This window comes from Lutra lutra, chromosome 7 (assembly GCF_902655055.1).
Source record: "Lutra lutra chromosome 7, mLutLut1.2, whole genome shotgun sequence".
Classification (NCBI taxonomy): domain Eukaryota; kingdom Metazoa; phylum Chordata; class Mammalia; order Carnivora; family Mustelidae; genus Lutra; species Lutra lutra.
In genome coordinates this window covers 100,849,528-100,874,900 of record NC_062284.1, presented here as the reverse complement: position 1 = coordinate 100,874,900, position 25,373 = coordinate 100,849,528, and the positions used below count along the sequence as shown (strand labels likewise).

Sequence of the window (25,373 nt, the reverse complement as noted above, 5' to 3'; positions counted from 1 at the left end):
TCACTCTCGCTTCTCTCTCTATGACAAATAAATAAATAAAATCTTTAAAAAAAAAAAAAAAAAAAAAAAAAAAAAAGGAGATAAAACCCTTTCCCAAAAAGGGAGATGTTGTTCACTGCTGGTATAAGGGAACACTACAGGATGGGACTGTTTTTGATACTAATCTTCAAACAAGTTAAAGAAGAAGAAAAATGCCAAGCCTTTAAAAGTGTTAAGATTAGAATAGGCAAAGTTATCAGAGGATGGGATGAAGCACTCTTATCTATGAGTAAAGGAGAAAAGGCTCGACTAGAGATTGAGCTTATGGAAAAAAGGACAGCCTGATGCCAAAATTCCACCAAATGCAAAACTAATTTTTGAAGCAGAATTAGTAAATATTGACTGAAATAGCAATGCTTCAGATATGAAGACATCAGCAACAATAAAACACAGCCTTGAAGAAACTTAGGTAACTAATTAGAGCTGGTTACGATTATAAGGGAAGAGTCAAATGGAAAATCCAAGAACTCAGATATTGTTTACCCAATCCCCAACTTTTAATGTAGATAATCCATTATAATTCCCTAAAGTTTGAAATATTTTACTACAGCTATGTAAAATATTGGTTAAGGAGAAATGGCTTTCCTTTTACCTCACGTTATAAACTAAAAGGCTCAGTAAAAACATTCAGTGTCTTGCATTAAAAATAATAATAAAAGGGGCGCCTGGGTGGCTCAGCAGGTTAAAGCCTCTGCCTTCGGCTGAGGTCATGATCCCAAGCTCCTGGGATGGAGCCCTGCTTTGGGCTCTCTGCTCAGCAGGGAGTCTGCTGCCTCCTCTCTCTTTGCCTCCTTCTCTGCCTACTTGTCATCTCTCTCTCTGTCAAATAAATAAAATCTTTAAAAAAAAATTTAAAAAAAATAAATATTCTTTAAAATATAATCCCACAATTTTCAGTCATAACAAAGTAAAAGCATAAGAAGGAATTAGTTTCATTATTAAGTTTTAGAACCATAATTAAGTCAAATCATAAAATTTAAGTGATATTAAAGCATTTGATACTACTTACCATGGGAAAATAACGTATTATATTTTCAACTGGATTATCTGCAATATCCAGGACTAAATACCTGAAAATAGAATATTTTGTGATAAGCACACCTTCACATAAAACTCTGTATAAGAAACTTCAAAATTTCTCGACAACTATGAAAATAATGGAAAACAACTTTCAAAGTATCATATTCCCAAGAACTGGGTCACAGATTTTATATTGTTTAAATACACAGCATTTAGAGCCTTAAATAATTAATATTTCTGATATTTTTGTATAAAAAAAAATCTCTCATTAAAACTGAAAAAAAATCACATGAACAAAGAAAACTTTCCTCTAAATCATAATGGACCTAGAATATGGAGAAAAAGTGTCTGTATTCTTTATTGTTATTCTCTTTCTACTAACTTCCCCATGGACTAGAAGATTCTTCTTTGAATGGCCCTCTGACCCCTCCTCACAATGCTACAGAGGACATTTCAGAGGAAGCCCAAAGTCTGAAAGAGAAGAAGGTAATCAAAATAGAAGTTTAATGGAGCAATGAGTCAAACATTCATTGCCTGAACTAACCTTCAGTAGAGCAAAATCAACCAAGAGACCACCTGTCCTACACAATTTTACACTCTGGAAAACACAGATAAGACATTATTAATATGCTAGGCTTATTTTATTTCTAACCTATCCTAGACCACCTATTAATACAACTATAGTAATTAAGTCACAAAATTTTTTTTAAAAGTCAATATTGCCTTAAAAATACAGTTCTTTAGTGATCACTTAAAGTAGTAAAATGATCATTTAGGTGGTAACAACTTCAATGAATTCAGAGTTTATCACAGAGAAGCTGAAAATCAGTATCCAAGGATAATCCAATGTAAAAACCAAAAGGAATCAGACAATGACTGTATCCAAAAGTGATTGTGTAGACTGAACTATTACATAAAACACTGCTTTCAGGGGGGGAAAAAAAAAGGTAATTCAGAGTTAATCTAAAATATTATACTGCATGTAATTTTGAATGTTAAAAACTATTAGCAGTCAGGGTGCCTGAGTGGCTCAGTTGGTTCAGCACATGACTCTTGATCTCAGCTCAGATCTTTATCTCAGGTTGAGTTAGAGCCCTGAGTTGGGCTCCATGCTGGGTGTGGAGTGTACTTTTAAAAACAAAACAAAACAAAAAGAAACCCCCCCACCAAAAAAACAAAAACTATTAGCATAGGGGCACCTGGTTGCCTCAATCCACAGAGATTCAGCTCTTGATCTCAGGGTTCTGAGTCTGAGCCCCACACTGGGTATAGAGATTACTTAAAAATAAAATCTTTAAAAAACAAAACCAAAACTATTAGCAGAACTATCAATCTATAACCAATATTCCAAATCTAAGGAGAAAGGATTATTCCATTAGGATAAAGAAGCTGTACCCAGGACAGTTTGGTACTAAAAACAAAATCTCTAGACAAATTAGAAATGTATAATATGGCATTTTAAAATATCATGGCACACGGGGCGCCTGGGTGGCTCAGTGGGTTAAAGCCTCTGCCTTCGGCTCAGGTCATGGTCCCAGTGTCCTGGGATCAAGCCCCACATCGGGCTCTCTGCTCAGCAGGGAACCTGCCTCCTCCTCTCTCTCTCTGCCTGCCTCTCTGTCTACTTGTGATCTCTGTCAAATAAATAAAAAAAATCTTTAAAAATAAAATAAAATAAAATATCGTGGCATTTTCTTTAATATAGGGAAGTCTATTTGTGTGTAGACATAATACACATACATATAATAGAGTTAAGATTTAGAAGGAATATGCCAAAATGTTAACTAAAGTGTTTCCTCTGGGTTGTGGTATTATGGATGATTTTATATTCTTCTTGGCATTATTCTGTATTTTCCAAAGTATCTATAAAGAACAAGGATTTTTTTTCCAAGATTTTATTTATTTGAGAGAGAGAGAGAGAAAGAGAGAGAAGCAGCAGTGGGGAAAGGAAGAGGGAGAGGGAAAAGCAGACTCCCTGCTGAGCAGAGAACCCAATGCGGGGCTTGATCATGGGACCCTGGGATCATGACATGAACCCAAGACAGATGCTTAACTGACTGAGCCAGGCACCCCAAGACCAATGATTTCTTTTCTAATTAGAAAAACATTCAATCTGGGATGCCTGGGTTGCTCAGTTGGTTACACAGCTGCCTTCAGCTCAGGTCATGATCCCAGCGTCCTGGGATCGAGTCCCACATCGGGCTCCTTGCTTAGCGGGGAGCCTGCTTCTCCCTCTGCCTCTGCCTGCCTGTACTCTCACTATCTCTCTGACAAATAAATAAAATCTTAAAAAAAAAAAAAAAAAGAAAAACAATCTATTTCATTTTAGAATACAGACATTCCTTTTTTAAAACAAGTTTTTATTAACTGAAAAATATGTACACATGGTAAAAAATTCAAACAGTATAAAAATATCTGCAATAAAAAAATAGGTCCCACTAGCATTCCAGACCCTGAATTTCCCATTTCAGAAGCAGCCACAGTCAGATTTCTGGTCTTTTAGCCTAGAAACTTTCTATGCATGTACAAGAATATATGCCTAATATACTGTATATATTTTTAAACACAAATGAGAGTATACACTTGGCTATATACCTTGCTTTACAATTTAATAAATCTTAGTGATTATTCCAAATCAACACACTTAGAAATATTTCATTCTTTTTCATGGTTACAGTATTCTATTATACATTTACACAATATACTTTAGAGTGTCTTATACTGATGGACACTCAGGCTGCTTTCATTTTTACAAACAATAACGCAGTGCATCAAAATAGTTTTAACATACATGCATTTATATACATATAGAATATCTCTAGAATGATATTTAAGGGTTAATAGTAGCTGCCTCCCAGGAGAGAAGCTAGATGCCTGGGTTTAGAAGAAGAAAGAGACTTACTTTATTTATATAGTTTTTTTTTAATTCTTTTTTTGTACTATGTGTAATACATATTCTTTATGTTTTTTTTTTAAAGATTTTATTTATTTGAGAGAGAGACAGTGAGAGAGAGCATGAGCGAGGAGAAGGTCAGAGAGAGAAGCAGACTCCCCGCGGAGCTGGGAGCCCGATGTGGAACTCGATCCCGGGACTCCAGGATCATGACCTGAGCTGAAGGCAGTCGTCCAACCAACTGAGCCACCCAGGCGTCCCCATATTCTTTATTTTTAAAATAAAGTTAAAATAACATTAAAAACCATTAAATGCTCAACCACACTCATTATAATGAGAAAGGCAAATTAGAACTATGCAAGACATCATTTTTACTCTAGGAAATTGGGAAAAATTAAAAACGTTTTATAATTCTGTCTTGGAGAGATAAGAAGAAAGAGTCTCATTCACTTCAGAGTAGGAATATAAAATAATACAACTCAATAGAGGGCGATCTGCAACATCCATTAAAATTTTAAATGCTCACGTTCTTTGATCCAACAATTCCACTTGTACAAATTTATCTGACTGTTATATTCACAAATGAATTAAACAATATATATATAGGAATAGCCACTATATTAGCAAAAGATGAAACAATCTAAAAGTCCAATAGGTGACAGGTTGAATAAATTTTAGTATAGCCATACAATGGATTACTATACAAGTTTAAAAAACCAATGCACCTAAGTAATGATATGAAACAATCTTTAAAATATATTAACAATTTTAAAGCCACTGTAAAAAATAAAAGTTTATCTATAGGAATATGCTTATATATATAACATAACCCAAGGAGGATACTCAAAAAGAATAGATGCCTCTAGAGAGGGGAACTGAGTGTCTATGGCACAGAAATAGAGAAAGTCTTCAGTTATACTGTATATGCTTTTGAATCTTTAAAATTTTGCATTATATGCATTACTAATTTGTAATTTAAAGGAAACTTATTTGTTAGATAATATACTCTATGACCATCCTTATAAAACAGATATTAAGGGCAAACTTCTTGGGTCTCTCCCTCTTCAGGAGCTTTGTACTATCACTTATCACATAAACTTTGCTTTGCACCCCATTGCAAAACAAAAACAAAAACAGAAACCACAAACACCCACACACAAAAACAGATTATGTACAGAAGTCTGCTATAATAAAATCAATCAAAATAAAAACTACATTATGTTTGCTGCCCGTAACATTTTAATTAATCACAGCAATAATTCTTACCTAAATAATTGTTGAAAGTTTGGTTTAACAAAGTTTGCTTCAATATTTTGCCTTATGCATATTATATGGGTTATTCCATATTTCTGTAGTATAGGTAGCTATAAAAAATGAGACAGGGAGAGAAATAGTTTAAAATACAAAACATCATCTTATTGTAACACAGATGTTTGAAAATACATAAGGATTGAACATTAGAATTAGTATAACCATATCTGAACTTTAAGTATAGGCAATTAAAGCTAATTTTATAATAATATCCCTGAAATGATCAGTAAGATATTTCAGTGATTCAAGATTAATATATACTACATAACCTCAAAAGGCTAATAGGATTATTTAATATAATTTTAGAGCTTGCTGAGACCTTAAAAATAATTTATTTCGGAAACAATACTAGATGGTGGTTTAAAGGCATGAGCTTTGGAGTCATGAGAGTCCAAGCTCTATATTCCAGCTCTGCTAATGATGTGAGCTCTGTGGCTCAGTTTTACCATGTCAAAACGGGGAAAATACCAACCTCTTCATTGAGTGGTGTGACAAATTATGTATGTCAGGTGTTTGGCGCAATGCCTGGAGCACATGGCAAGTGTTCAATAAGTGGCAGTTACTGTATGTAAATTGACAATCTTTATTTTTTAGAAGGGACTACTATAAGGCATAAGCAATTATTGAACATCACTGACACAGTTAAAAGCAGTACCACGGCCCAAATCTCTACACTACACCATGCCTCTCCCAATATACTTTTTCTACAAGCCAGAATTAATTTATATAGTTCAGAGACTAATAACATTTCAGTTTAAAAATTCTTCTTAAGTTAAAACTGGAAACTCCAAATGATATTATATTCTGTGGGGCTTTTTTGGCTCTACATTTAAAGCAATTTAATATGACAATCTTAGATAGATCAAGTTTTTATTTGCAAGTGATTATAGGTTTCAGTGAATATAATGTGCTTGATAATGTACACAGCATGTTATATACATATACAACATATGACATATATATATAACATGGCATACTAATTTAATAGCTAGAATGTAAATTGCATGAGAACAAGGACTTTGTTCACTGATTCATATACATATGTGTAACAGTACCTTGAATATATTAACTGTTCAATAATTATCTGTTCAATAAATGAAAGAACAAAATCATCCTGTCAAGAGGAATCAGAATTCATAATCTTGGGTTTTCTATGATACTTTCAGCTTATACTCCTATATATTTAATTCCCACTTTCTGCATTAAATAGTCCATAACAATAATACTAATAATCTGTAAGAGAAATCAAAGAGTAATTTATATTTGTTATGGACTGAATATTTGTGCTTCTCTAAAATTCGTATGTTGAAGCCCTAACCCCCAAGGTGATGGAGGTAGTAGGAGATGGGGCCTTTAGGAGTTAATCAGACAGATTTAGATGAAGTTGTGAAGGCGAAGCCCCATGATGGAATTAGTGCCCTGATAAAAGGAAGAAATATCAGAGCTTCATCCTTCTGCCATGGGAAGATGCAACAGGAACAGCCATCTCTAAACCAGGAAGAGAGACCTCACCAAAATCTAACCAAGCTGCACCCTGATCTCAGATTTCCCAGCCTGTGCAACTGTAAAAAATAAAGCTGTTGAAACCACTGGTCTATGGTGTTTTATTATAGCAGCCCAAGCTAAAAATGTGGATTTCAAGTTTTAAATGTTAATTTTTACAGCAACTTTTCCTATGTCTGGAAGAGATTAGAGTTTAATTATCTTATTTCCTGAGTACATCCTGAGTTAGAAGAAGGGAGGTAAGCATTTGGTAGGATTAATATTTAATCAATGTTCCATATTCACATTTATTAAACCTCCAAAATGTATTCAACATCTATTCTTGTTTATACTTGATCTGTGATACATAAAGTTTTAATATCTACTTTATTATTTATCTTATTTATTAGTGTGAGGAAACCACAGAAGATATATGTAACTATGGATAAAAACCTGCTTTAACAAGCTTTAAAGGCATATTAGACTATTAGTGAATAAAAAAACAAACCTTAACAAAATAGGACTCAAACGTAATAGCACACCATACCTTTTACTTTCAATGGACTTTCATTTACATAAACCAAATTATGACCTAATCTCATACCTACAAACTACAGAAAAACTGCACACAAAGTAACAGTTCAAATGTATTTGAATGCAATAAAAGGTAGACTTAACTAAATGAGTATTAGAAAACGAGTTTATGGGGCGCCTGGGCGGCTCAGTGGGTTGAGCCGCTGCCTTCGGCTCGGGTCATGATCCCAGGTCTTGGGTTCAAGCCCCAGATCGGGCTTTCTGCTCAGCAGGGAGCCTGCTTCCTCCTCTCTCTCTGCCTGCCTCTCTGCCTACTTGTGATTTCTGTCAAATAAATAAATAAAATCTTAAAAAAAAAAAAAAAGAAAATGAGTTTATTCCTTAAGGTTTATCTTTATTATTATTTGTTATTGTTATATAAATTTTAGATGATGGTATGAAAAGGAATATGAGCTGTACTATGGTAATTCAGAGTGGGAAATAATCAAATTTTGCCATAGAAACTTCTCCTCAGTCTAATTATTAGACCATAGTAAATAAAATTGAGGGGGAAGAGTTTTGTTTCTTTTTTTTTAAGATTTTATTTATTTATCTGACAGAGAGAGATCACAAGTAGGCAGAGAGGCAGGCGAGGCGGGGGAAGGGGGGGCGGGAGGAAGCAGGCTCCCCGCTGAGCAGAGAGCCCAATGCCGGGCTCCATCCCAGGACCCTGAGATCACGACCTGAGTCGAAGGCAGAGGCTTAACTCACTGAGCCATCCAGGCGCCCCAAGGGGGAAGAAGTTTTGAGGAGATCTGTAAACAAATACTTGTAGTTTAATGTGACAAATACTATAATAGGTATATTTCTAAAATGCTGTAGGAATACAAAAAGCAAATAATTTAAAACCATCTTGAAGGCCAGTATTTTGTGAATACTACATTATTTGATTTTTGTTTATCTTAAGTAAGTTACAGTTAAGTCTACAGTTCTCTATATTTTCCCTAGTACTTTTTATTTTCACCAACACCCCCTTTCCAACCTAGCTGTAGGCCATCAAAACTAGGTTTACTCTTATATATGCCTCAACAGTCAAAAGGGCTTCCAGTTTCAAAGAAATTAATTAAAAAAAAACTCCCTATCATCTAAAACTCATAAATACATTAAATTAAATCCTTAAAGTTAAAAATTCTACAGTTTTTTTTTTTAACAAAACTTACTGTAGGCAGATATCATACACAAGAATATTGACTTCTAAATAGGGTATTGGGGAAAGCATGTGATATGTTTCACATTATAATTCAAAACCAATTAGTAGCACTGTCCTAATTCACAGGACTGAATCCTCTAGGAAGTGGCAACATAATTCCTTCATATATTAAAATGAGATTTACCCTGTTAACTGTGTTAACTAAAGAAATCCGTTTCAGTTTGACTACATAGGAGACAGATATACATGGTATAACACTTTACAGCCTGGAGCATCCAAGTCTCTGAAGTTTGGAAAAACAGAAACAGGATTTTTACCAATTAAAATAAACGTGCAGGGGCACCTGGGTGGCTCAGTCAATTAAAACCTCTGCTTTCGGCTCAGGTCGTGATCCCAGGGTCCTGAGATGGAGCCCTGAATCGGGCTCTCCACTCAGCAGGGAGCCTGCTTCCCCTCCCCCCAGGCCCCCGCCCTGCCTCTCTGCCTACTTGTGATCTCTGTCAAATAAATAAAATCTTTAAAAACAAAACAAAAAAGTGCATACACATGCACACACACACATTTACCTTTGATAAAGATTAACTAAAATGTCAAATATACTTATTTGTGATTTGTGATGACACACTTGACAATCACTGGTCCAGTAATATTTAAAAAGAGGTAGGTACTCCAGAGTAACATGCAATATTTATAGACCTTCCCTCAAAACTCTTACTACTAAAAAAAATTTATTCCAAAAAAGCTGGTTAATAGTCTCCTGATGAACCAAACCTGAAGTTCATACCTTGCTTTTCATAGCAGAAGAATACGGACCTAAAAACAATCCAGGTAAAATTTCCTAGGGGAAAAAAAAAAAGTTGAGATATTTACCATTAACAACTTAAATCTATACAAACTATGTACCATATAAGTGGATTCGTGGAGTATTTTCATAATTGTTATAGTAATTTGCTTTAAGAGTCTCATGCTCTACCAACTGAGCTAGCCGGGCACTGAGTAATTTGCTTTAAAAGCTTGTAATTTAGGGAACATTTCCTGGCCACACGGAGCAAATGACTGGGAAGAGAAATGGATATGTGTTTTATATATCAAATGAGACATTTAAAATTTAAATATAGTTCTGAAAAGTCAGATATCTGGGGGCGCCTGGATGGCTCAGTGGCTTAAGCCTCTGCCTTCGGCTCAGGTCATGATCCCAGGGTCCTGGGATCGAGCCCCACATCGAGCCCCACATCGGGCTCTCTGCATTGGGCTCTCTGCTTGGCAGGGAGCTTGCTTCCTCCTCTCTCTCTCTCCCTGCCTCTCTGCCTACTTGTGATCTCTCTGTCAAATAAATAAATAAAATCTTAAAAAAAAAAAGTCAGATATCTGAACTTCTACAGTGCTTTTTATAGAAGCAGTTTGGGTAAAATTATCATATTATATGACTGTCTTTTTTTTGAGAAAGGGGAGGGTAGAGAGACAGAGGTGGGAAGGAGAGAGAATCTTAAGCAGGTTCCCTGGCCAGCACAGAGCCTGAGGAGAGGCTCAGTCTCATGACGCTAAGAATCTGACCTGACCCAAAATCAAGAGTCCCAGTGCTTAACTGACTGAGCCATATAGGTGCCCCTATATGACTGTCCTTCATATTAATAAAAATCTCTAATTTTACTTATAGTCTCTACGATAGTTTAGAAATAAAATAGGCATAAAGAAAATTACCCCTTTGGAATTACACAAAACCTTATTCAGCCAAATCAAAAGTAGGACAAGACACAAGATTAGAACTGTTGTTACTTATTGTTAATAAAAGTATTATTGCAAAGTTTAAAAAAGACCAGTATCAAATGTTTGCCTACTGACAAGAGTTTCAACAATTTTAAATAAATACCTTCCAAACACTGGATTAAAATTTATTCTATGTAAATTCAGTATAGAAAGATTTTAGTTGGGCTATATCATATCCTAGATATTAATACAGTGTAATTTTTCAGTTCAGTTCTATGAAAATTGTTACTATTTGTGTAGAGGTCTGATTTCTCCTACCAGCTTCTTGTGGGCAGAAATTACATTTAATCATCTTTGCATTCCCCACAGCACTAAGTAAAATGCCTCATAAGTACTCAGATACTTTTAAAAAGAGAATTTTCACACAATAGAGAAAAGAAATAGATTTTTATAATTCAAGGTACTCCTGGGAACAGGAGACACTGATTGATTCTGGGGTTAGCAGAGTGACTGTAAATGGTAAGAAATGCAAAAGAAAAACAAACTGCTATGAGGGTTAACTATCATTTTATCATTCCATTTTGGGAATATTCCACTCAGGCTTCTGGAGGACTTCATTATGGAAGTTGACTGGAAATCAGACATAAAAAGGAACAATTATTCAAGAGTGATCTGCTTTATAGTCAACTCTTTTGGACTTATCTAAACTAGACATTCACAGAAAACAATTTTCAAAAGGAATAAAATATTGTACCCAATTTTTCAGATAAGGAAAAACAAAGTGATTCTTTAAGCATATTCATATATATTACTATGTCCATGATTCTAATCTAAGGAAGAAAGGCAACAATTCATTTCCCATCTTTTTAAGATCCATGATTAACCTTAAATAACCTTGATTTTTAAAAATACTTAATGATGAACCTACAGACCATGAGCCAACAGGTCTCAAATCCTTTGTGAAATTAGATTTAATAATGATAATAGTAATACATGTGGTTTGAATATTATCTTACCTGCATCTCTCGTCTCATAGGGTAGGTCCATTCCTTAACAATGGAAAGAAAACACAAGAATAAAAGTGAATGACAGATAAAAAAAAGGTTACCCAATTAAAAGTTAAAGATGTGACATACAAGTGTATGGATTTTTTTGAAAAAATACATTGTACTTTAAGAATATTCTATAGATTGTTAGCTTTGCAAACACTTGAAAATTTAAGTTAAAAGAAACAATGATTAAGGGGCGGCCTGGGTGGCTCAGTCAGTTAAGCATCTGCCTTCAGCTCAGGTCATGATCTCAGGATCCTGAGACAGAGCTCCACCTCATGCTCCCTGCTCAGTGGGGAGTCTGCTTTTCCTTCTCCCTCGGCCTCTCTCCCCTGGCTTGTGTACTCTCTCTTTCTCTGAAATAAATAAAATCTTGGGGGGAAAAAAAAACAAAACAATGATTAAGGTATTCTTTAAGTAACTATGCTTCCAAAATTATGATTATGTTACTTCGTACAGTGGATGGACTAGCTCATTAATTAAAGAAATTTCTCCCCAAAACTGATCCTCCAAATCAGAAATGCCAAATAGCCTTCTTGTGATTCATGTCAACTTTAACCAACTGGCAGCAGATAGCTAAAACACTGTGTGAGGAAAGACTTAAGAAGAGTACTGTCATCAATGAGCAGTTTATGTAATGGATGAAAGAATGTTAAATCATAGGTATTTGCCATCCCTGATCTAAACCACTAAATGGTTATCAAACAGCCTTTTTCATATCTCACTTGGGCTTGATCTTTTAGCAGTCTGATTCCCTTTAAAGATACACTTTTTGAAAGTATAGAGTTTATTCTCTCTTTGGAATGCAGACCAAAGTAAACAAGTTGGAAAATAAAGCATATGTCAATGGCAAAGGACAGAAAACATTTAAAAGGTAAAGGGGTGCCTAGATGACACAATCAGTTAAGCACCTGATTCTTGGTTTCAGCCCCAGCACCTCTGCACTCAGCAGAAATCTGCTTGAAATTTTCTCTCCCTCTCCCTCTGCCCGTCCCACTTGTGTGTGTGTATACCCTCTCTCTTGCTCTCCTCTAACATTAATAAATGTTTAAAAAAAAAATGGGAAAGGCGCCTGTGCGGCTCAGTGGGTTAGGCCTCTGCCTTCGGCTCAGGTCATGATCTCAGGGTCCTGGGATTGAGCCCCATGTCGGGCTCTCTGCTCCTCAGGGAGCCTGCTTCCTCCTCTCTCTCTCTCTCTCTCTGCCTGCCTCTCTGCCTACTTGTGATTTCTCTCTGTCAAATAAATGAATAAAATCTTAAAAAAAAAAAAAATGGGAAAAGAGGAGCACCTCAGTGGCTCAGTCGGTTGAGCACCTCACTCTTGATTTTGGCTTATTTTGGCCCAGGTCATGGTCTCAGGGTCCTGGGATCAAGCCCTACATTAGGCTCCTTGAGAGGTAGGGAGTCTGCTAGAGATTCTCCTCCTCTCCTTTTGCTCCTACCTCCCCAAAATAAATAAACAAATCTTTTTTTAAAAAATAAAGAAAAACTTGGAAAAGAAAAAAGCAGTTACAGTGAATTGATAAGAAGAATCAAATATAGTACAGATAGTCCTCATTCGTAAACAGACTGCATCCCGAAAGTTTCTAACTTGGTTGCTTACAACTTAGAATTTAAACAGAAATGAGGTTTCTAAAGTTAAAACTGGAAAAGCTTTTTAAAAAATCCTTTATTTTCAGGGGAAAGGAATTAAGGGATATAAACTTCCAGTTATAAAATAAGTCACATGGGGTGCCTGGGTGGCTCAGTTAGTTGGGGAACTGCCTTTGGCTCGGGTCATGGTCCTGGAGTCCCAGGATTGAGTCCCACATTGGACACCCAGCTCTGTGGAGCGTCTGCTTCTCCTTCTGATCTTTTCCCCTCTCATGCTCTCTCTCACGGTCTTTCTCTCAAATAAATAAATACAATCTTTAAAAAATAAAAATAAGTCATGTGGATAAAAAGTATAACATCAGGAATATAGCCAATAATTTGGAATAACTTTGTATGGTGACAGAAGTTAACTACACTTATGGTGAGCAATGGGCAATTTACAGAACTGTCCAATCACTATGTAATATACCTGAAACTAATATAACATTATATGTCAATTAGAACTACCCTACAACCCAGCAATTACACTACTATGTATTTATCCAAACGATACAAAAATAGAGATTGGAAGGGTACATGCACCCCAATGTTTATAGCAGAAATGTCCACAGTAGCCAAAATATGGAAAGAGCCCAGACGTCCATCGACAGATGAATGGATAAAGAAATGGTATGTATACATAAGGAAATATTACTCAGCCATCAAAAAGAATGAAATCTTACTATTTGCAGTGATGTAGATGGAACTAGAAAGTATTGTGCTTAAGTCAGTCAAAGAAAGACAACTACCAAATGACTTCACTCATATGTGGAATTTAAGAAACAAAACAGAGGAACATAGGGAAAGGAAAGGAAAAATAGAATAAGAAAAACAGAGAGGGAGGCAAACCCTAACAGACTCTTAACTACATGGAACGAACTGAGGATTGATGGGTGGAGGAATAGGGTAACTGGATGACAGGCATAAAGGAGGCCCTTGATGTAATGCACACTGGGTGTTATATGCAACTGATGAATCAACTAAATTCTACCCCTGAAACTAGTAACATACTGTACATTAACTAAATTTATTTTAACTCAAAATGTTATTTTAAATGCTTTGTGACTGAAATAATTCACAGAAAATATGTGCCTTGTTAAGCCAATTTCCAGTGAATGCTGGATGCAGACAATTTCTACAACTATATATAGTGACATGCTTAGAAGTACATTTGTGGGGGCACCTGGGTGGCTCAGCTGATTAAGGGTCTGCCTTCAGCTCAGGTTATGATTCCAGGGTCCCAGGATCCCTTCTCAGCAGGGAGTCTGCTTCTCCCTCCCCCTCCTCAGGTGCACTTGCTCTCTCACTCACTCACTCTCTCTCTCTCAAATAAATAAAATCTTAAAAAAAAAAAGTACATCTGCATATCCTTCTAATCTAAATTGAATTTAAGTAAAACTAACAAATAATGAAGGGGTGCTTGCCTCAGTCAGTTAAGTGTCAAACTTGTTTGTCTCAGATCATGATCTTGGCGTGGTAAGAACCTGTATCAGGTTCTGCGCTTAGTGGAGACTGCTTTTCTCCCTCTCCCTCTGCCCCTTCTACCTATCCAAAAAAAAAAAAAAAAAAAAAAAAATCAAACAAACCCTTTTCACTTTTAATTTTAGGATTACAGAAAAGTTAAAAATAGTACAAGGAATTCCCTTTACCCTTCACCTAGATTTTCCAAGTCAGAAAAGTATTTTTAACACATAAGGTAGAAATGTTATACATCTGTAACAGAAATCTAAGCTAGAATGCAGTGGAAAATTATTCATTATCAGAGGGCTGCAAGCTATCAGAAGGGGGGAGGGGAAAGGGGGAAACGCAGAAAAGGGGGGAAAGAACATGTCTGTTTTGTAGAACAAGAAGCTATGGTTAGGTGTTCCACCAGATACCCTCTTCTGTGAGCCAGTTTGAGCCAGTTTGGAGGTGACATCCTGCAAAGAAGCCCCCCCTGAGTTGCCCTAAAGTTACCTCTGGCTCATTAGAATACTAAGATCTCCTCCCAAGGGTGAGGTTTTCCAACCATTTTTTTTTTAAAGATTTTATTTATTTGACAGACAGAGATCACAAGTAGGCAGAGAGGCAGGCAGAGAGAGGAGGGAGCAGGCTCCCTACTGAGCAGAGAGCCTGATGCAGGGCTCGATCCCAGGACCCCGGGACCATGACCTGAGCAGAAGGCAGAGGCTTTAACCCATTGAGCCACCCAGGTGCCCCCCGACCATTTTTTGAACATACAATGTACACACTAGCATGGTGACATACTAAGCATGAGGAGTTGAAACCAAGTGCCTAGGTAACAAAATGTGTAAGTTCCTTAATGTATCAAGCTCCCTGGCCCTGCTCCCTAGCACACAGAATAAATGTTTCATGGATGAATCCCAAGAGGAGACAGACAGTATTTTGAGAGCCATTTCCCTGTCTCCTTGTGACAAGTAATAAAAACTCTTCGCTTTCTTTTCTTTTTTTAGAGAGAGGAGAGATAGAGCAGAGGGAGAGAGAAAAAAATTTAAGCAGGCTCCATACCCCTGAGATCACCACCTAAGCCGAAATCAAGAGTCAGACACTTAAGTAACTGTGCCACCCAGGTGCCCCAAAACTCTTTGCTTCCTTGGGTTATGTTCAACATAATGCACCTTGAGTAGCAAACCTCTTGAATTTGGCTACAGAAAAGACAGAATAGTACTCCTGCAATATAGTCAGCAATTTTTCTTTTTAATAAAGAAGAGAAAGAAAGTCCTTTTTTGTCTTTAACAGATCCTGGCAATGTGATATTAGTAGGCTATAAACCCCAATAAGTTATATCAGGAGAGGACCTGCTGATCTTTCATGGCCTTGTATATCTGTTCTTTTAAAATGGACGTATAAAAGAACACACAATGAAGTGTTAAAATGCCCAAATCTGAATGTAGAGCTCAATAAACTTCCAGAGGCAATACAACCATGTAATCACAACCTAGATCAAGATTTTCGTCATCTCAGGGGTGCCTGGGTGGCTCAGTTGTTAAGCATCTGCCTTCAGCTCAGGTCATGATCTCAGGGTCCTGGGATCGAGCCCCATATCAGGCTCCTTGCTCAGTGAGGAGCCTGCTTCTCACTCTCCCACTCCCCCAGCTTGTGTTCCCTCTCTCACTGTGTCTCTGTCAAATAAATAAAAATAAAATATTAAAAAAAAATTTTTCGTCATCTCAGAAAATTCCTTCCTCTGCTCAGTCAATATCCTCTCTTCAGAGGTGACCACTGACTGCTGTCACTATAGATTAGTTTTGCCTATTCTTGAACTTAGTATAAATGGAATCACAACAGTACTATTTTATTTGGCTTCTTTCACTCAACCTAATGTCTGTGACATTCATCCATGTTGTCTGTCACATGGCTGGCTCAGTTGGAAGAGCATGTGACTCTTGATCTTGGGGTTGTGAGTTTGGACTCCACAATGGGTATAGAGATTACTCAAAAAAATAAAATCTTAAAAAAAAGGAAGGGGGGTGAGGAGGGGTAACAGGGTCATGGACACTGGGGAGGGTATGTGTTGTAATGAACACTGGGTATTATATAAGACTGATGAATTACAGACCTGCACCCCTGAAACAAATAATACATTATATGTTGCTGGGTTTTTTTAAATTTGAGACACAGAGAGAGAGAACGCATAAGCGGGGAGGAGGATCAGAGAGAAGGAGAAGCAGCCAGATATGGGTCTTGATCCTGAGATCACAACCAGAACTGAAGACAGAGGCTCAGCCGACTGAGCCACCCAGGTGCCCCTATAAAACATTACATATTAATTTTTAAAATATCAATGGAATTCCTAAGTCACCGAGTAGGCCTATATTTGGCTTTATTAGACACTGCCAAAAGTTTTCCAAAACCAATTTACATTCCCATCAGCCATGTAAGGGAGTTTTAGCTGTTCCACATCCTTACGATGGCCTTATTTAAAATGATACTGTATATGTAAGACATAAGACAAAGCACAGGACCTGATCAAAGAGGGAAGTAAGATCAACACCAAAAAGCTGAGTTCCCAAAAGGCAACATTCTCATTGAATGATAAACTGGGGAGATTAGGGAGGGAGGAGAATTTACCTCATCCCCATAGAAATGAGTACTCTTGCCTTTCTTAGCTTTGAGTCTGAGCAAAATGTGGTGGTAACAGTGGGTTGGGATCTTCCTAACCACAATCTGGCCTTTGCTCAACTTTGGCATTAAAATTCAATTATTTTTGTGAGGCCAAGTGAAAATTCAATGTCAGGTGGTCCTAGGTAGATAGTGTCCATTGGTTTTTGGAAGAAGCAAATGCATTTTCTTTCTGGAGAAGCATGCCCTAAACCTAGATCAGAAATAATTCACAGAGATAAGTTTAAACGAGCTCACAATTAAAAAAAAAAAAAAGAGGAAATGAACCACCATAAAAAACAGATACAACTGAATCACATTCACAAAGGCTGCAGATATTAGGACAATGAAAAATACAATACATTTAGAATATCAAAGGTATGAGAGCATCAAAAGTATGAGCAAGGATTAAGAAATTTATTTTTTAAGAGAACCAAACGGTATATGAAGAAATGAAAAAACACAAATGAAATTAAAAATTGGTGGGACAGCTAAATAGAAGAAAGGTTGTAGTTAAAGAGAGAATTTGTGGGGCAGCTGAGTGGCTCAGTGGGTTGGGCCTCTGCCTTTGGCTCAGGTCATGATCTCAGGGTCCTGGGATCAAGCCCATGCAGCAGGCTCATGGCTCAGCAGGGAACCCGCTTCCCGCCGCCTCCCGCCCCCAGCCTTTCTGCCTGCTTGTGATCTCTGTCAAATAAATAAATAAGGGCGCCTGGGTGGCTCAGTGGGTTAAGCCGCTGCCTTCAGCTCAGGTCATGATCTCAGGGTCCTGGGATCGAGTCCCGCATCGGGCTCTCTGCTCAGCAGGGAGCCTGCTTCCCCCCCCCCCCTGCCTGCCTCTCTGTCTACTTGTGATCTCTCTCTGTCAAATAAACAAATAAAATCTTTAAAAATAAATAAATAAATAAATAAATAAATAAAATCTTAAAAAATAAAGACAATTTGTGAACTGGAAAACAGAACTGAAGAAATGACCTAAATTCAGAGTTGGAAAATATGATCACTTATACACATATAAGATAGAATTTAAAAGTCCAACATCCATAAAATCTAAGTTCCAGAAGGAGGATAGAGAAAATAGATATGTTACTGAAAATTTTCCAAAACTGGCTAAAGACACCACACTTCGGAAATAAGCAACCCACTAAATCCCAAGCAAGATAAGGGTAAAGAAATACACAGGTAAATAGCAGTATACCAAACACAAAGCAGAATTTCTTTTTCCAGACTAAAAGCAAACACAGAAATGGAAGAGTCCAAAAGACCTTCACATATGCAGCCAATTAATTTCCCAAAAGACAACAAGGCAATTCAATTGAGGGGGAAAAAAGTCTTTCAAAAACCGGTGCCGGGGGACGCCTGGGTGGCTCAGTTGGTTGGGCAGCTGCCTTCGGCTCAGGTCATGATCCCGGCGTCCTGGGATCGAGTCCCACATCGGGCTCCTTGTTCTGTGGGGAGCCTGCTTCTCCCTCTGCCTCTGCCTGCCACTCTGTCTGCCTGTGCTCGCTCTCTCTCTCTCTCTCTCTCTCTGACAAATAAATAAATAAAATCTTTAAAAAAAAAAAAAAAAAAAAAAACCGGTGCCGGAACAAGTAGATATTTATCTAGAAAATATTTGTCTAGTAAATAAAATGAATTCTGATCCTGACTTCTCTCACCACTCCCATCCCAAACCTTCCGCACACATAAACATCTTGCCTGTCTTCACTGTTTCATCTATTTCCAACACTTGATGACAGGTGCCTGGCACATAATAGGTTTTCAATACATACTTGATGAATAAATGGGAAAAAAAAGTGTGTATGTATAAACACAAATGCAAAAATGACAAAACTTCTAGAAGAAAACACAGAATACATTTACAACCTTGGAAAAAGCAAAGATATCTTTAAAAGGGCACAAAAGATTTTTTTAATTAAAAAAAATTATTGGGGCGCCTGGGTGGTTCAGTGGGTTAAAGCCTCTGCCTTCAGCTCAGGTCATGATCCCAGGGTCCTGAGATAGAGTCCCATGTCAGGCGCTCTGCTCAGCGTGGAGCCTGCTTCCTCCTCTCTCTCTGCCTGCCTCTCTGCCTACTTGTGATCTCTGTCTGTCAAATAAATAAAATCTTAAAAAAAAAAATTAATGGGGCTCCTGGGTGGCTCAGTGGGTTAGAGCCTCTGCCTTCAGCTCAGGTCATGATCCCAGGGTCCTGGGATCGAACCCCGCATCGGGCTCTCTGCTCAGCAGGGAGCCTGCTTTCCTCTCTCTCTCTGCCTGCCTCTCTGCCTACTTGTGATCTCTGTCAAATAAATAAATAAAAATCTTTAAAAAAAACATTATTAAGGGCCACCTGGGTAGCTCAGTGGGTTAAAGCATGACCTTCCACTCCAGTCATGATCCCAGTAGGGAGTCTGTTTCTCCCTCCCCCTGTTCTTGTGCTCTCACTCTCTCCCTTTCTCTCTCTCCCTCTCAAATAAATAAAATCTTTAAAAAAATTTTATTTAAGGGAGAGACAGCATGCAAGCACATAAGCAGGGGGAAGGGTAGCGGGAGAGAGGGAGAGAATCCCCAAGCACACACACTTCGTGCTGCGCGAGTAACCCTACAAGGGGCTCCATCTCAGAATCCTGAGATCATGACAATTATCACACAATGAAATAGTGTTCAGTAACAAGAAAGAATCTACTACTACTGCTAAGCACAATATAGGTGATTTAATATTCTGTTCCATGAAAAAAGCCATAAACAGGAGCACCTTGGTGGTTCAGCCGAGACATTAAGCATCTGACTCTTGGTTTCAGCTCAAGTTGCAGTTTCACCAGTAGTAAGATCGCACCCTGAGCCAATGCCCTGGGTTACATACTCAGCGGGAAGTCGGCTTGTAGATTTTCTCCCTCTGCCCCTCCCCCATTCACACACACACACACACAAAAAGTCATAAACAAAAGAGTCCATTTTACATGTCCCATTTATATGAAGCTCAAGAGATTAAACTGCAGTTACAGAAATCATAATACTCATCGCCAATTTGGAGCATGCTTAATACTGTCCCTCTTTCTCTGCTTCTCCCCAAAGAAAAGGTACTGTTTTCTCTATTTTGCATTTCTACTTCAGGTACAGAGAGCCTAATAACTTAACTTTGAGTCTAAACAGCTGACTCCAGAAACACTGACACTATATAGCCTCTCAATGTAAGAAGGAACCATGTAGCGGACAGAGTTGTACTAAACAAATATTGACTGGGGCAACCCCTTCCGTCCGCTCCCTCCTTGGGAGCTTTGTACTATCACTTTGGCTATCACTCAATAAACCTTGCTCTGCTGCCCATCAAAAAAAACCCCAAAACCAAAAAATAAATAAACAAATACTGACTGCATAAATGATGATTAGCCCATAGGGATTAACAGAAATAAAGTATATAGTTTCCAAGCCAGTAGAGGGGAAAATGTAATCAATTTTTTTAAAAGATTATTTATTTATTTATTTGACAGAGAGAGAGAGAGAGAGAGAGATCACAAGTAGGCAGAGAGGCAGGCAGAGAGAGAGGAAGCAGGCTCCCTGCTGAGCAGAGAGCCCCATGCGGGGCTCGATCCCAGGACCCTGGAATCACAACCTGAGCTAAAGGCAGAGGCTTTAACCCATTGAGCCACCCAGGCGCCCCCTGTAATCAATTTGTACAAAATGAATGAATGCGCATTTGATTTACCAATATGTTATAACCGTTTTACACTAAAAAGTTTTAAAGAACTTAAGCCAAAAATTCTGTCATTTTCATCATGGTACCCCTAACACTGAGCATAGTGTCTGCTACAGAATAAGCACATAATAGATGTACATTATGGTTATATACGGTGCTTCCCCCCCCTTTTTTTTAAAGATTCCTGATTAGTCTAATAGACAGTCTTATCTTCCTGAAGAAACTTACCAGAGTTGCAAGAAAGAAGAAAAGCAATTAAAGAAATGTGACTTTTGGGGCGCCTGGGTGGCTCAGTGGGTTAAAGCCTCTGCCTTCGGCTCGGGTCATGATCCCAAGGTCCTGGGATCGAGCCCCGAGTCAGGCTCTCTGCTCAGCAGGAGCCTGCTTCCTCCACTCTCTCTGCCTGCCTGTCTGTCTACTTGTGATCTCCATCTGTCAAATAAATAAATAAAATCTTTAAAAAATAAAAAAAATTTTAAAAAAGAAATGTGTACTTTTGAGTTTATCTAAAATAAAATTTCTAAACTGTGCATGAAAAAACAAAAACATGGGGCACCTGCGTGGCTCAGTTGGTTAAGCGACTGCCTTCGGCTCAGGTCATGATCCCGCAGTCTCAGGATGGAGTCCCACATCAGGCTCCCTGCTCGGCAGGGAGTCTGCTCCTCCTCCTGACCCTCCCCTCTCATGCTCTCTCTCTCTCTCTCCCCCCAAAAAATAAATAAAATCTTAAAAAAAAAAAAAAAGAAAAAACAAAAACAAAAATAGGAGGACGTATATAGTGAAATGATGTACATATATTCCAGGGAATATCTGGCCCTGTATATGCTAGAAGGCACTCAAAGACACAGAATAAATGTGCTTCCTTCTGGAATATCAATTTTACCAAAAGTTTTTTTTTTTTTTTTTTTTTTTAGAAAAAGTGTTTTAGGGGCACCTGGGTGGGTCAGTTGTTAAGCATCTGCCTTTGGCTCGGGTCATGATCCCAGAGTCCTGGGATCGAGCCCCTCATCAGGCTCCCTGCACAGCAGTAAGGCTGCCCCCCAAACTCCCCACCTCATGTTCCTGCTCTCTCTGTCACATAAATAAATAAAATCTTTTAAAAAAAGAAAAGAAAGAAAGAAAGAAAGAAAGAAAAAGTGTTTTCACTGGCTGGCCACTAATTTTTATTTTTATTCATTTTAAAACAAACATGACCACATGGATAGAATGCAAAGCTTACTTGAAGTTTTAAGTGAAATAAGAGGCTTCAAAGAAATTTTGAGCTCCCAAAAGACTGTATACAGTAGAACATGTATGCTGTATTTCTATAAGGAAGATATTATAGGAGTAAAAAGCAAGTTGTATTGCAGGAGAGAACGGAAAATTACTCCTATTCACCGGACAAAAAAGCACATAGCCTACTTTTGTGAGCATCAGACTTGCTGTAATAGGCAAGGATCCTCTGAAATCTCAAAGGCTTTCTCTCACGAAGATTTCATTAAACTATTCCTAGTGCTAGAATTAAATTTTGATCTTAAGCTTCTACCCTCTTTGTTTACCTAGCCCTGATACCTACCCTACAAATCTTAATCCTGTCTTGTCTATCAGTTCTGGTAATGCCTTTAGCATAGTAGATCAAGATGTTAAGTCATTCACGCTCACTGTTTTGCTCTACCAGATGTCCATCTATCTGAACGTGTCTCTAACAATCATGTCTTGCCTGTATCACAATCTTAATCTCAGCCTGCCCACACTGCTGCTAAAATCCATCACTTTAGAGATGGTAGTGGTAATGGGGCAGATTCCCAATGATCTAGTGAGAATTACTACTGTACTTAATTAGTAGAATCAGTTTCCCAAACTCCCAATGACTAGCCAAACAGTCCCCACTATATTTTTCAAACCAAAGCAAGCTACTTAACCAACATAACCCTAATTGTGAAACACACTCTGCTTCTGATGAAAATTAATTCATAAGTATCATTCAATCATCAATATGTGCTAAAAGGTATGGCATATTAAAACATCTTTCATGTTCTCTCCTCCTCAGACAAATGTAATTACATGAGCTATCAAATTGCACTTAGGGGGCAGAAAAATGTTCAAAGATCAGTAAATAAGTAAATAAACACAGCAAAGAATATAGGCTGTAACCATTCGATAAAATAAAAACTTAATTCTTGGGGCGCCTGGGTGGCTCAGTGGGTTAAGCCGCTGCCTTCGGCTCAGGTCATGATCTCAGGGTCCTGGGATCGAGTCCCGCATCGGGCTCTCTGCTCGGAGGGAGCCTGCTTCCCTCTCTCTCTCTCTCTCTGCCTGCCTCTCTGTCTACTTGTGATCTCTCTCTGTCAAATAAACAAATAAAATCTTAAAAAAAAAAAAAAAACTTAATTCTTATTTTCAGATGGATCAGGCTGGATGAAACATAACAACCTTTAGAAACACCAAGACAGATTATGAATTTTAGTTGATGGGAGGAGCAGTCCAGAGGAAAAAAAAAATCATCAGAATACTATACTAGAGCCGGGACATTTCACAAAACAGAAAAATTAGTACTGGGGTTTCTCTTCTCCAAAAAAATTTAGCCCTCTTCATAGTAAGCCCTTTCCTTTAATTCTCATCCCTATTTTGCTTCAACCAAAACACAAAGGAGTTTTTCACTCTAAAAACAAGAGACAGAAGGGCATTCAAGTAAGATCCTTTTAAGTCAGTTACTCATAAATCTGGCTGCCACTAGAATTATCTGACTCCATCACAGACCAGTTAAATCAGAATAGGTGCTGGTAGGGTCCAGGAATGGTTATTTTTTAAGAAGCCCCCTGGGTGATTCTACTCTACAGTCAGGTTTAAAAAGCACCATTCTAAATTTAAGGATCCTCAATCAAAAATATTAAGCAATTCCCATTTTTTATTCTGTCTTATGGGAATCAAAAGAGAAAATAAAGTGACATTTAAGTTGCCAAATTGCAACTGAAATAAATTATATTTCCCTATCTAAAAACATTAATTTCTGAAGTATAAAATCAATAGCCCTAACTATGCAACTAATTTTAAAATTTGACAGTGTAAGCTGCTCTTCATTTCTAAAAAGAAAGTACTATAATCTTGTCACCAGACTCCACTACTAAAACCAATCAAGATTCTTCCATTAATGCAACAAACATTTGTTAAGCTTAGGGTATATACCAGACAGTGGGTCAAGTGCAAGAAACAGTGAGAATAAGATAGGAACACATTAGTGAATAAACTCACTTATGAAAATTTCAGTCTATCATGGAAAAGAGACATTGACCAAAACCATCAGTATGATGTCTATTACAAGTTAGGTATAAAGTACCAAGTGCTACAGAGACTTATAAACCTGGAGGATTAAACTATTCTGTGGAGTTAGAGTGGGAGAGGGAACAGGAGGAGTCAGCAAAATCAGGGAACTCCTTTCTCAAGAAATAATACCAAAAGTTAGATCTAACCCAAGAGCAAATAGTTAATTAGGGGAAGGCAAGCATAGTGCTGGCAGCCACAGAGGGAAAAATGGCAAACACAAAGGTTCTGGTTGGAGGTGGGAGAGTGGAGGGAACCAAAACATTCCAGGAACTGAGAGAAGATGAACGTGGTTAGGGAAAACGGAGAAGAGGAAGAGTAGTAGCTCATAATAAGGTCAGAAAGGCACGCAGAAGCCAGACCACACACCACCCTGCAGATAATGTTAAGGGTTTGAACTTCATCCTTAAAACAGTGGGAAATCACAGCAAAGTTTTAAACAAAGGAGTGACAATCTTTTTGCAAACTGATCTGAACACAGCTAAATTTTTGCTGGGACTATCCTATTTTGCTGGGACTGTCCCGACTAGTATTTCAAGAAATGTAGAAGTAATATTCTTATAGAGGTGACAGGTTCATCAAGCTGTCACAGACTGATCATATCAATCATTAAGAGCATGCATTAAAATTTCTCTACTTGAATTCTATTTTTGCTAAAACAAGACTTGGATTGTAATTTAGGTTTCCATGAAATGCTTCCTAGGTGGAAGAATACTATTACCGGCTAGTCACCATAACTACGTTAAAGACCATTTGACACTTTACCTATCTCATGGGATATTAAAAAATTAAGGTTCTGTTTTATTAGTTTATCATGAGTAACTATATTCCCTATTTAATGGTTATTTATAGTTCTGTCTGCCTAGAAAGCACCCTCCATCCCCTGTGGAAATGCTCTTATGGTTTTGGTGGGAGGGCTACCAATGATGAACTTCACACCCCTGGCCACAAAAGTATATAACCTAGACCGGGCTCCTCATTGTATTCCCCCTTTATGGCTATAAGGATTGATCCAAAGGATGGCACATGACGTAGGTTAAGCCAATCCTCCAGATTCTAAATATTGAAGCTCAAAGAGATATTATTCCTCAATGTGTAAGCTCTGTAAGGGTGTGACCTTGAAGGAGCTGACAGTCAATCTCCGTATCTGTGGAGAAGCCAGAGTAAAAGCAGAAACCCTAAGAGAAAATAGAGACAAGCATTGACAAGAGGCAGAGGCAGTTCTGATGCATTATGATACAGTCTAGTCAAGTCTCCGAGACCAACTGCACCACTACCTTTTTGGATTTAATTACTTCTTCCCCTTTTGCTTAAGCTATTCGGAGTTGGTTTTTGTCACTTGGAACCAAAAGAAAACTAACATCTAATGCTATGAAAAAAGGAATGAAGTTGCTTTCAGTAAATAATATTTGCTTCATTATCTCTAGGCTTTAAGCA

General features: G+C 37.7%; 1 protein-coding gene across 3 annotated transcripts in view; it reads right to left on the bottom strand.

Annotated features, from left to right (window-relative positions):
* STYX (serine/threonine/tyrosine interacting protein) overlaps nucleotides 1-25,373 on the bottom strand; it is a 45,640-nt gene that overhangs the window by 18,220 nt on the left and 2,047 nt on the right. For 2 of the 3 annotated variants that reach the window (XM_047735994.1, XM_047735992.1), the window contains exons 2-5: nucleotides 11,192-11,224; nucleotides 9,253-9,306; nucleotides 5,219-5,316; nucleotides 1,049-1,109 (exon numbers count right to left, since the gene is read on the bottom strand). In XM_047735994.1, the coding sequence (XP_047591950.1) occupies nucleotides 1,049-1,109; nucleotides 5,219-5,316; nucleotides 9,253-9,306; nucleotides 11,192-11,224 (246 nt within the window). The remainder of the gene's footprint in view (nucleotides 1-1,048; nucleotides 1,110-5,218; nucleotides 5,317-9,252; nucleotides 9,307-11,191; nucleotides 11,225-25,373) is intronic. The other variant, XM_047735995.1, reaches the window with a different exon arrangement.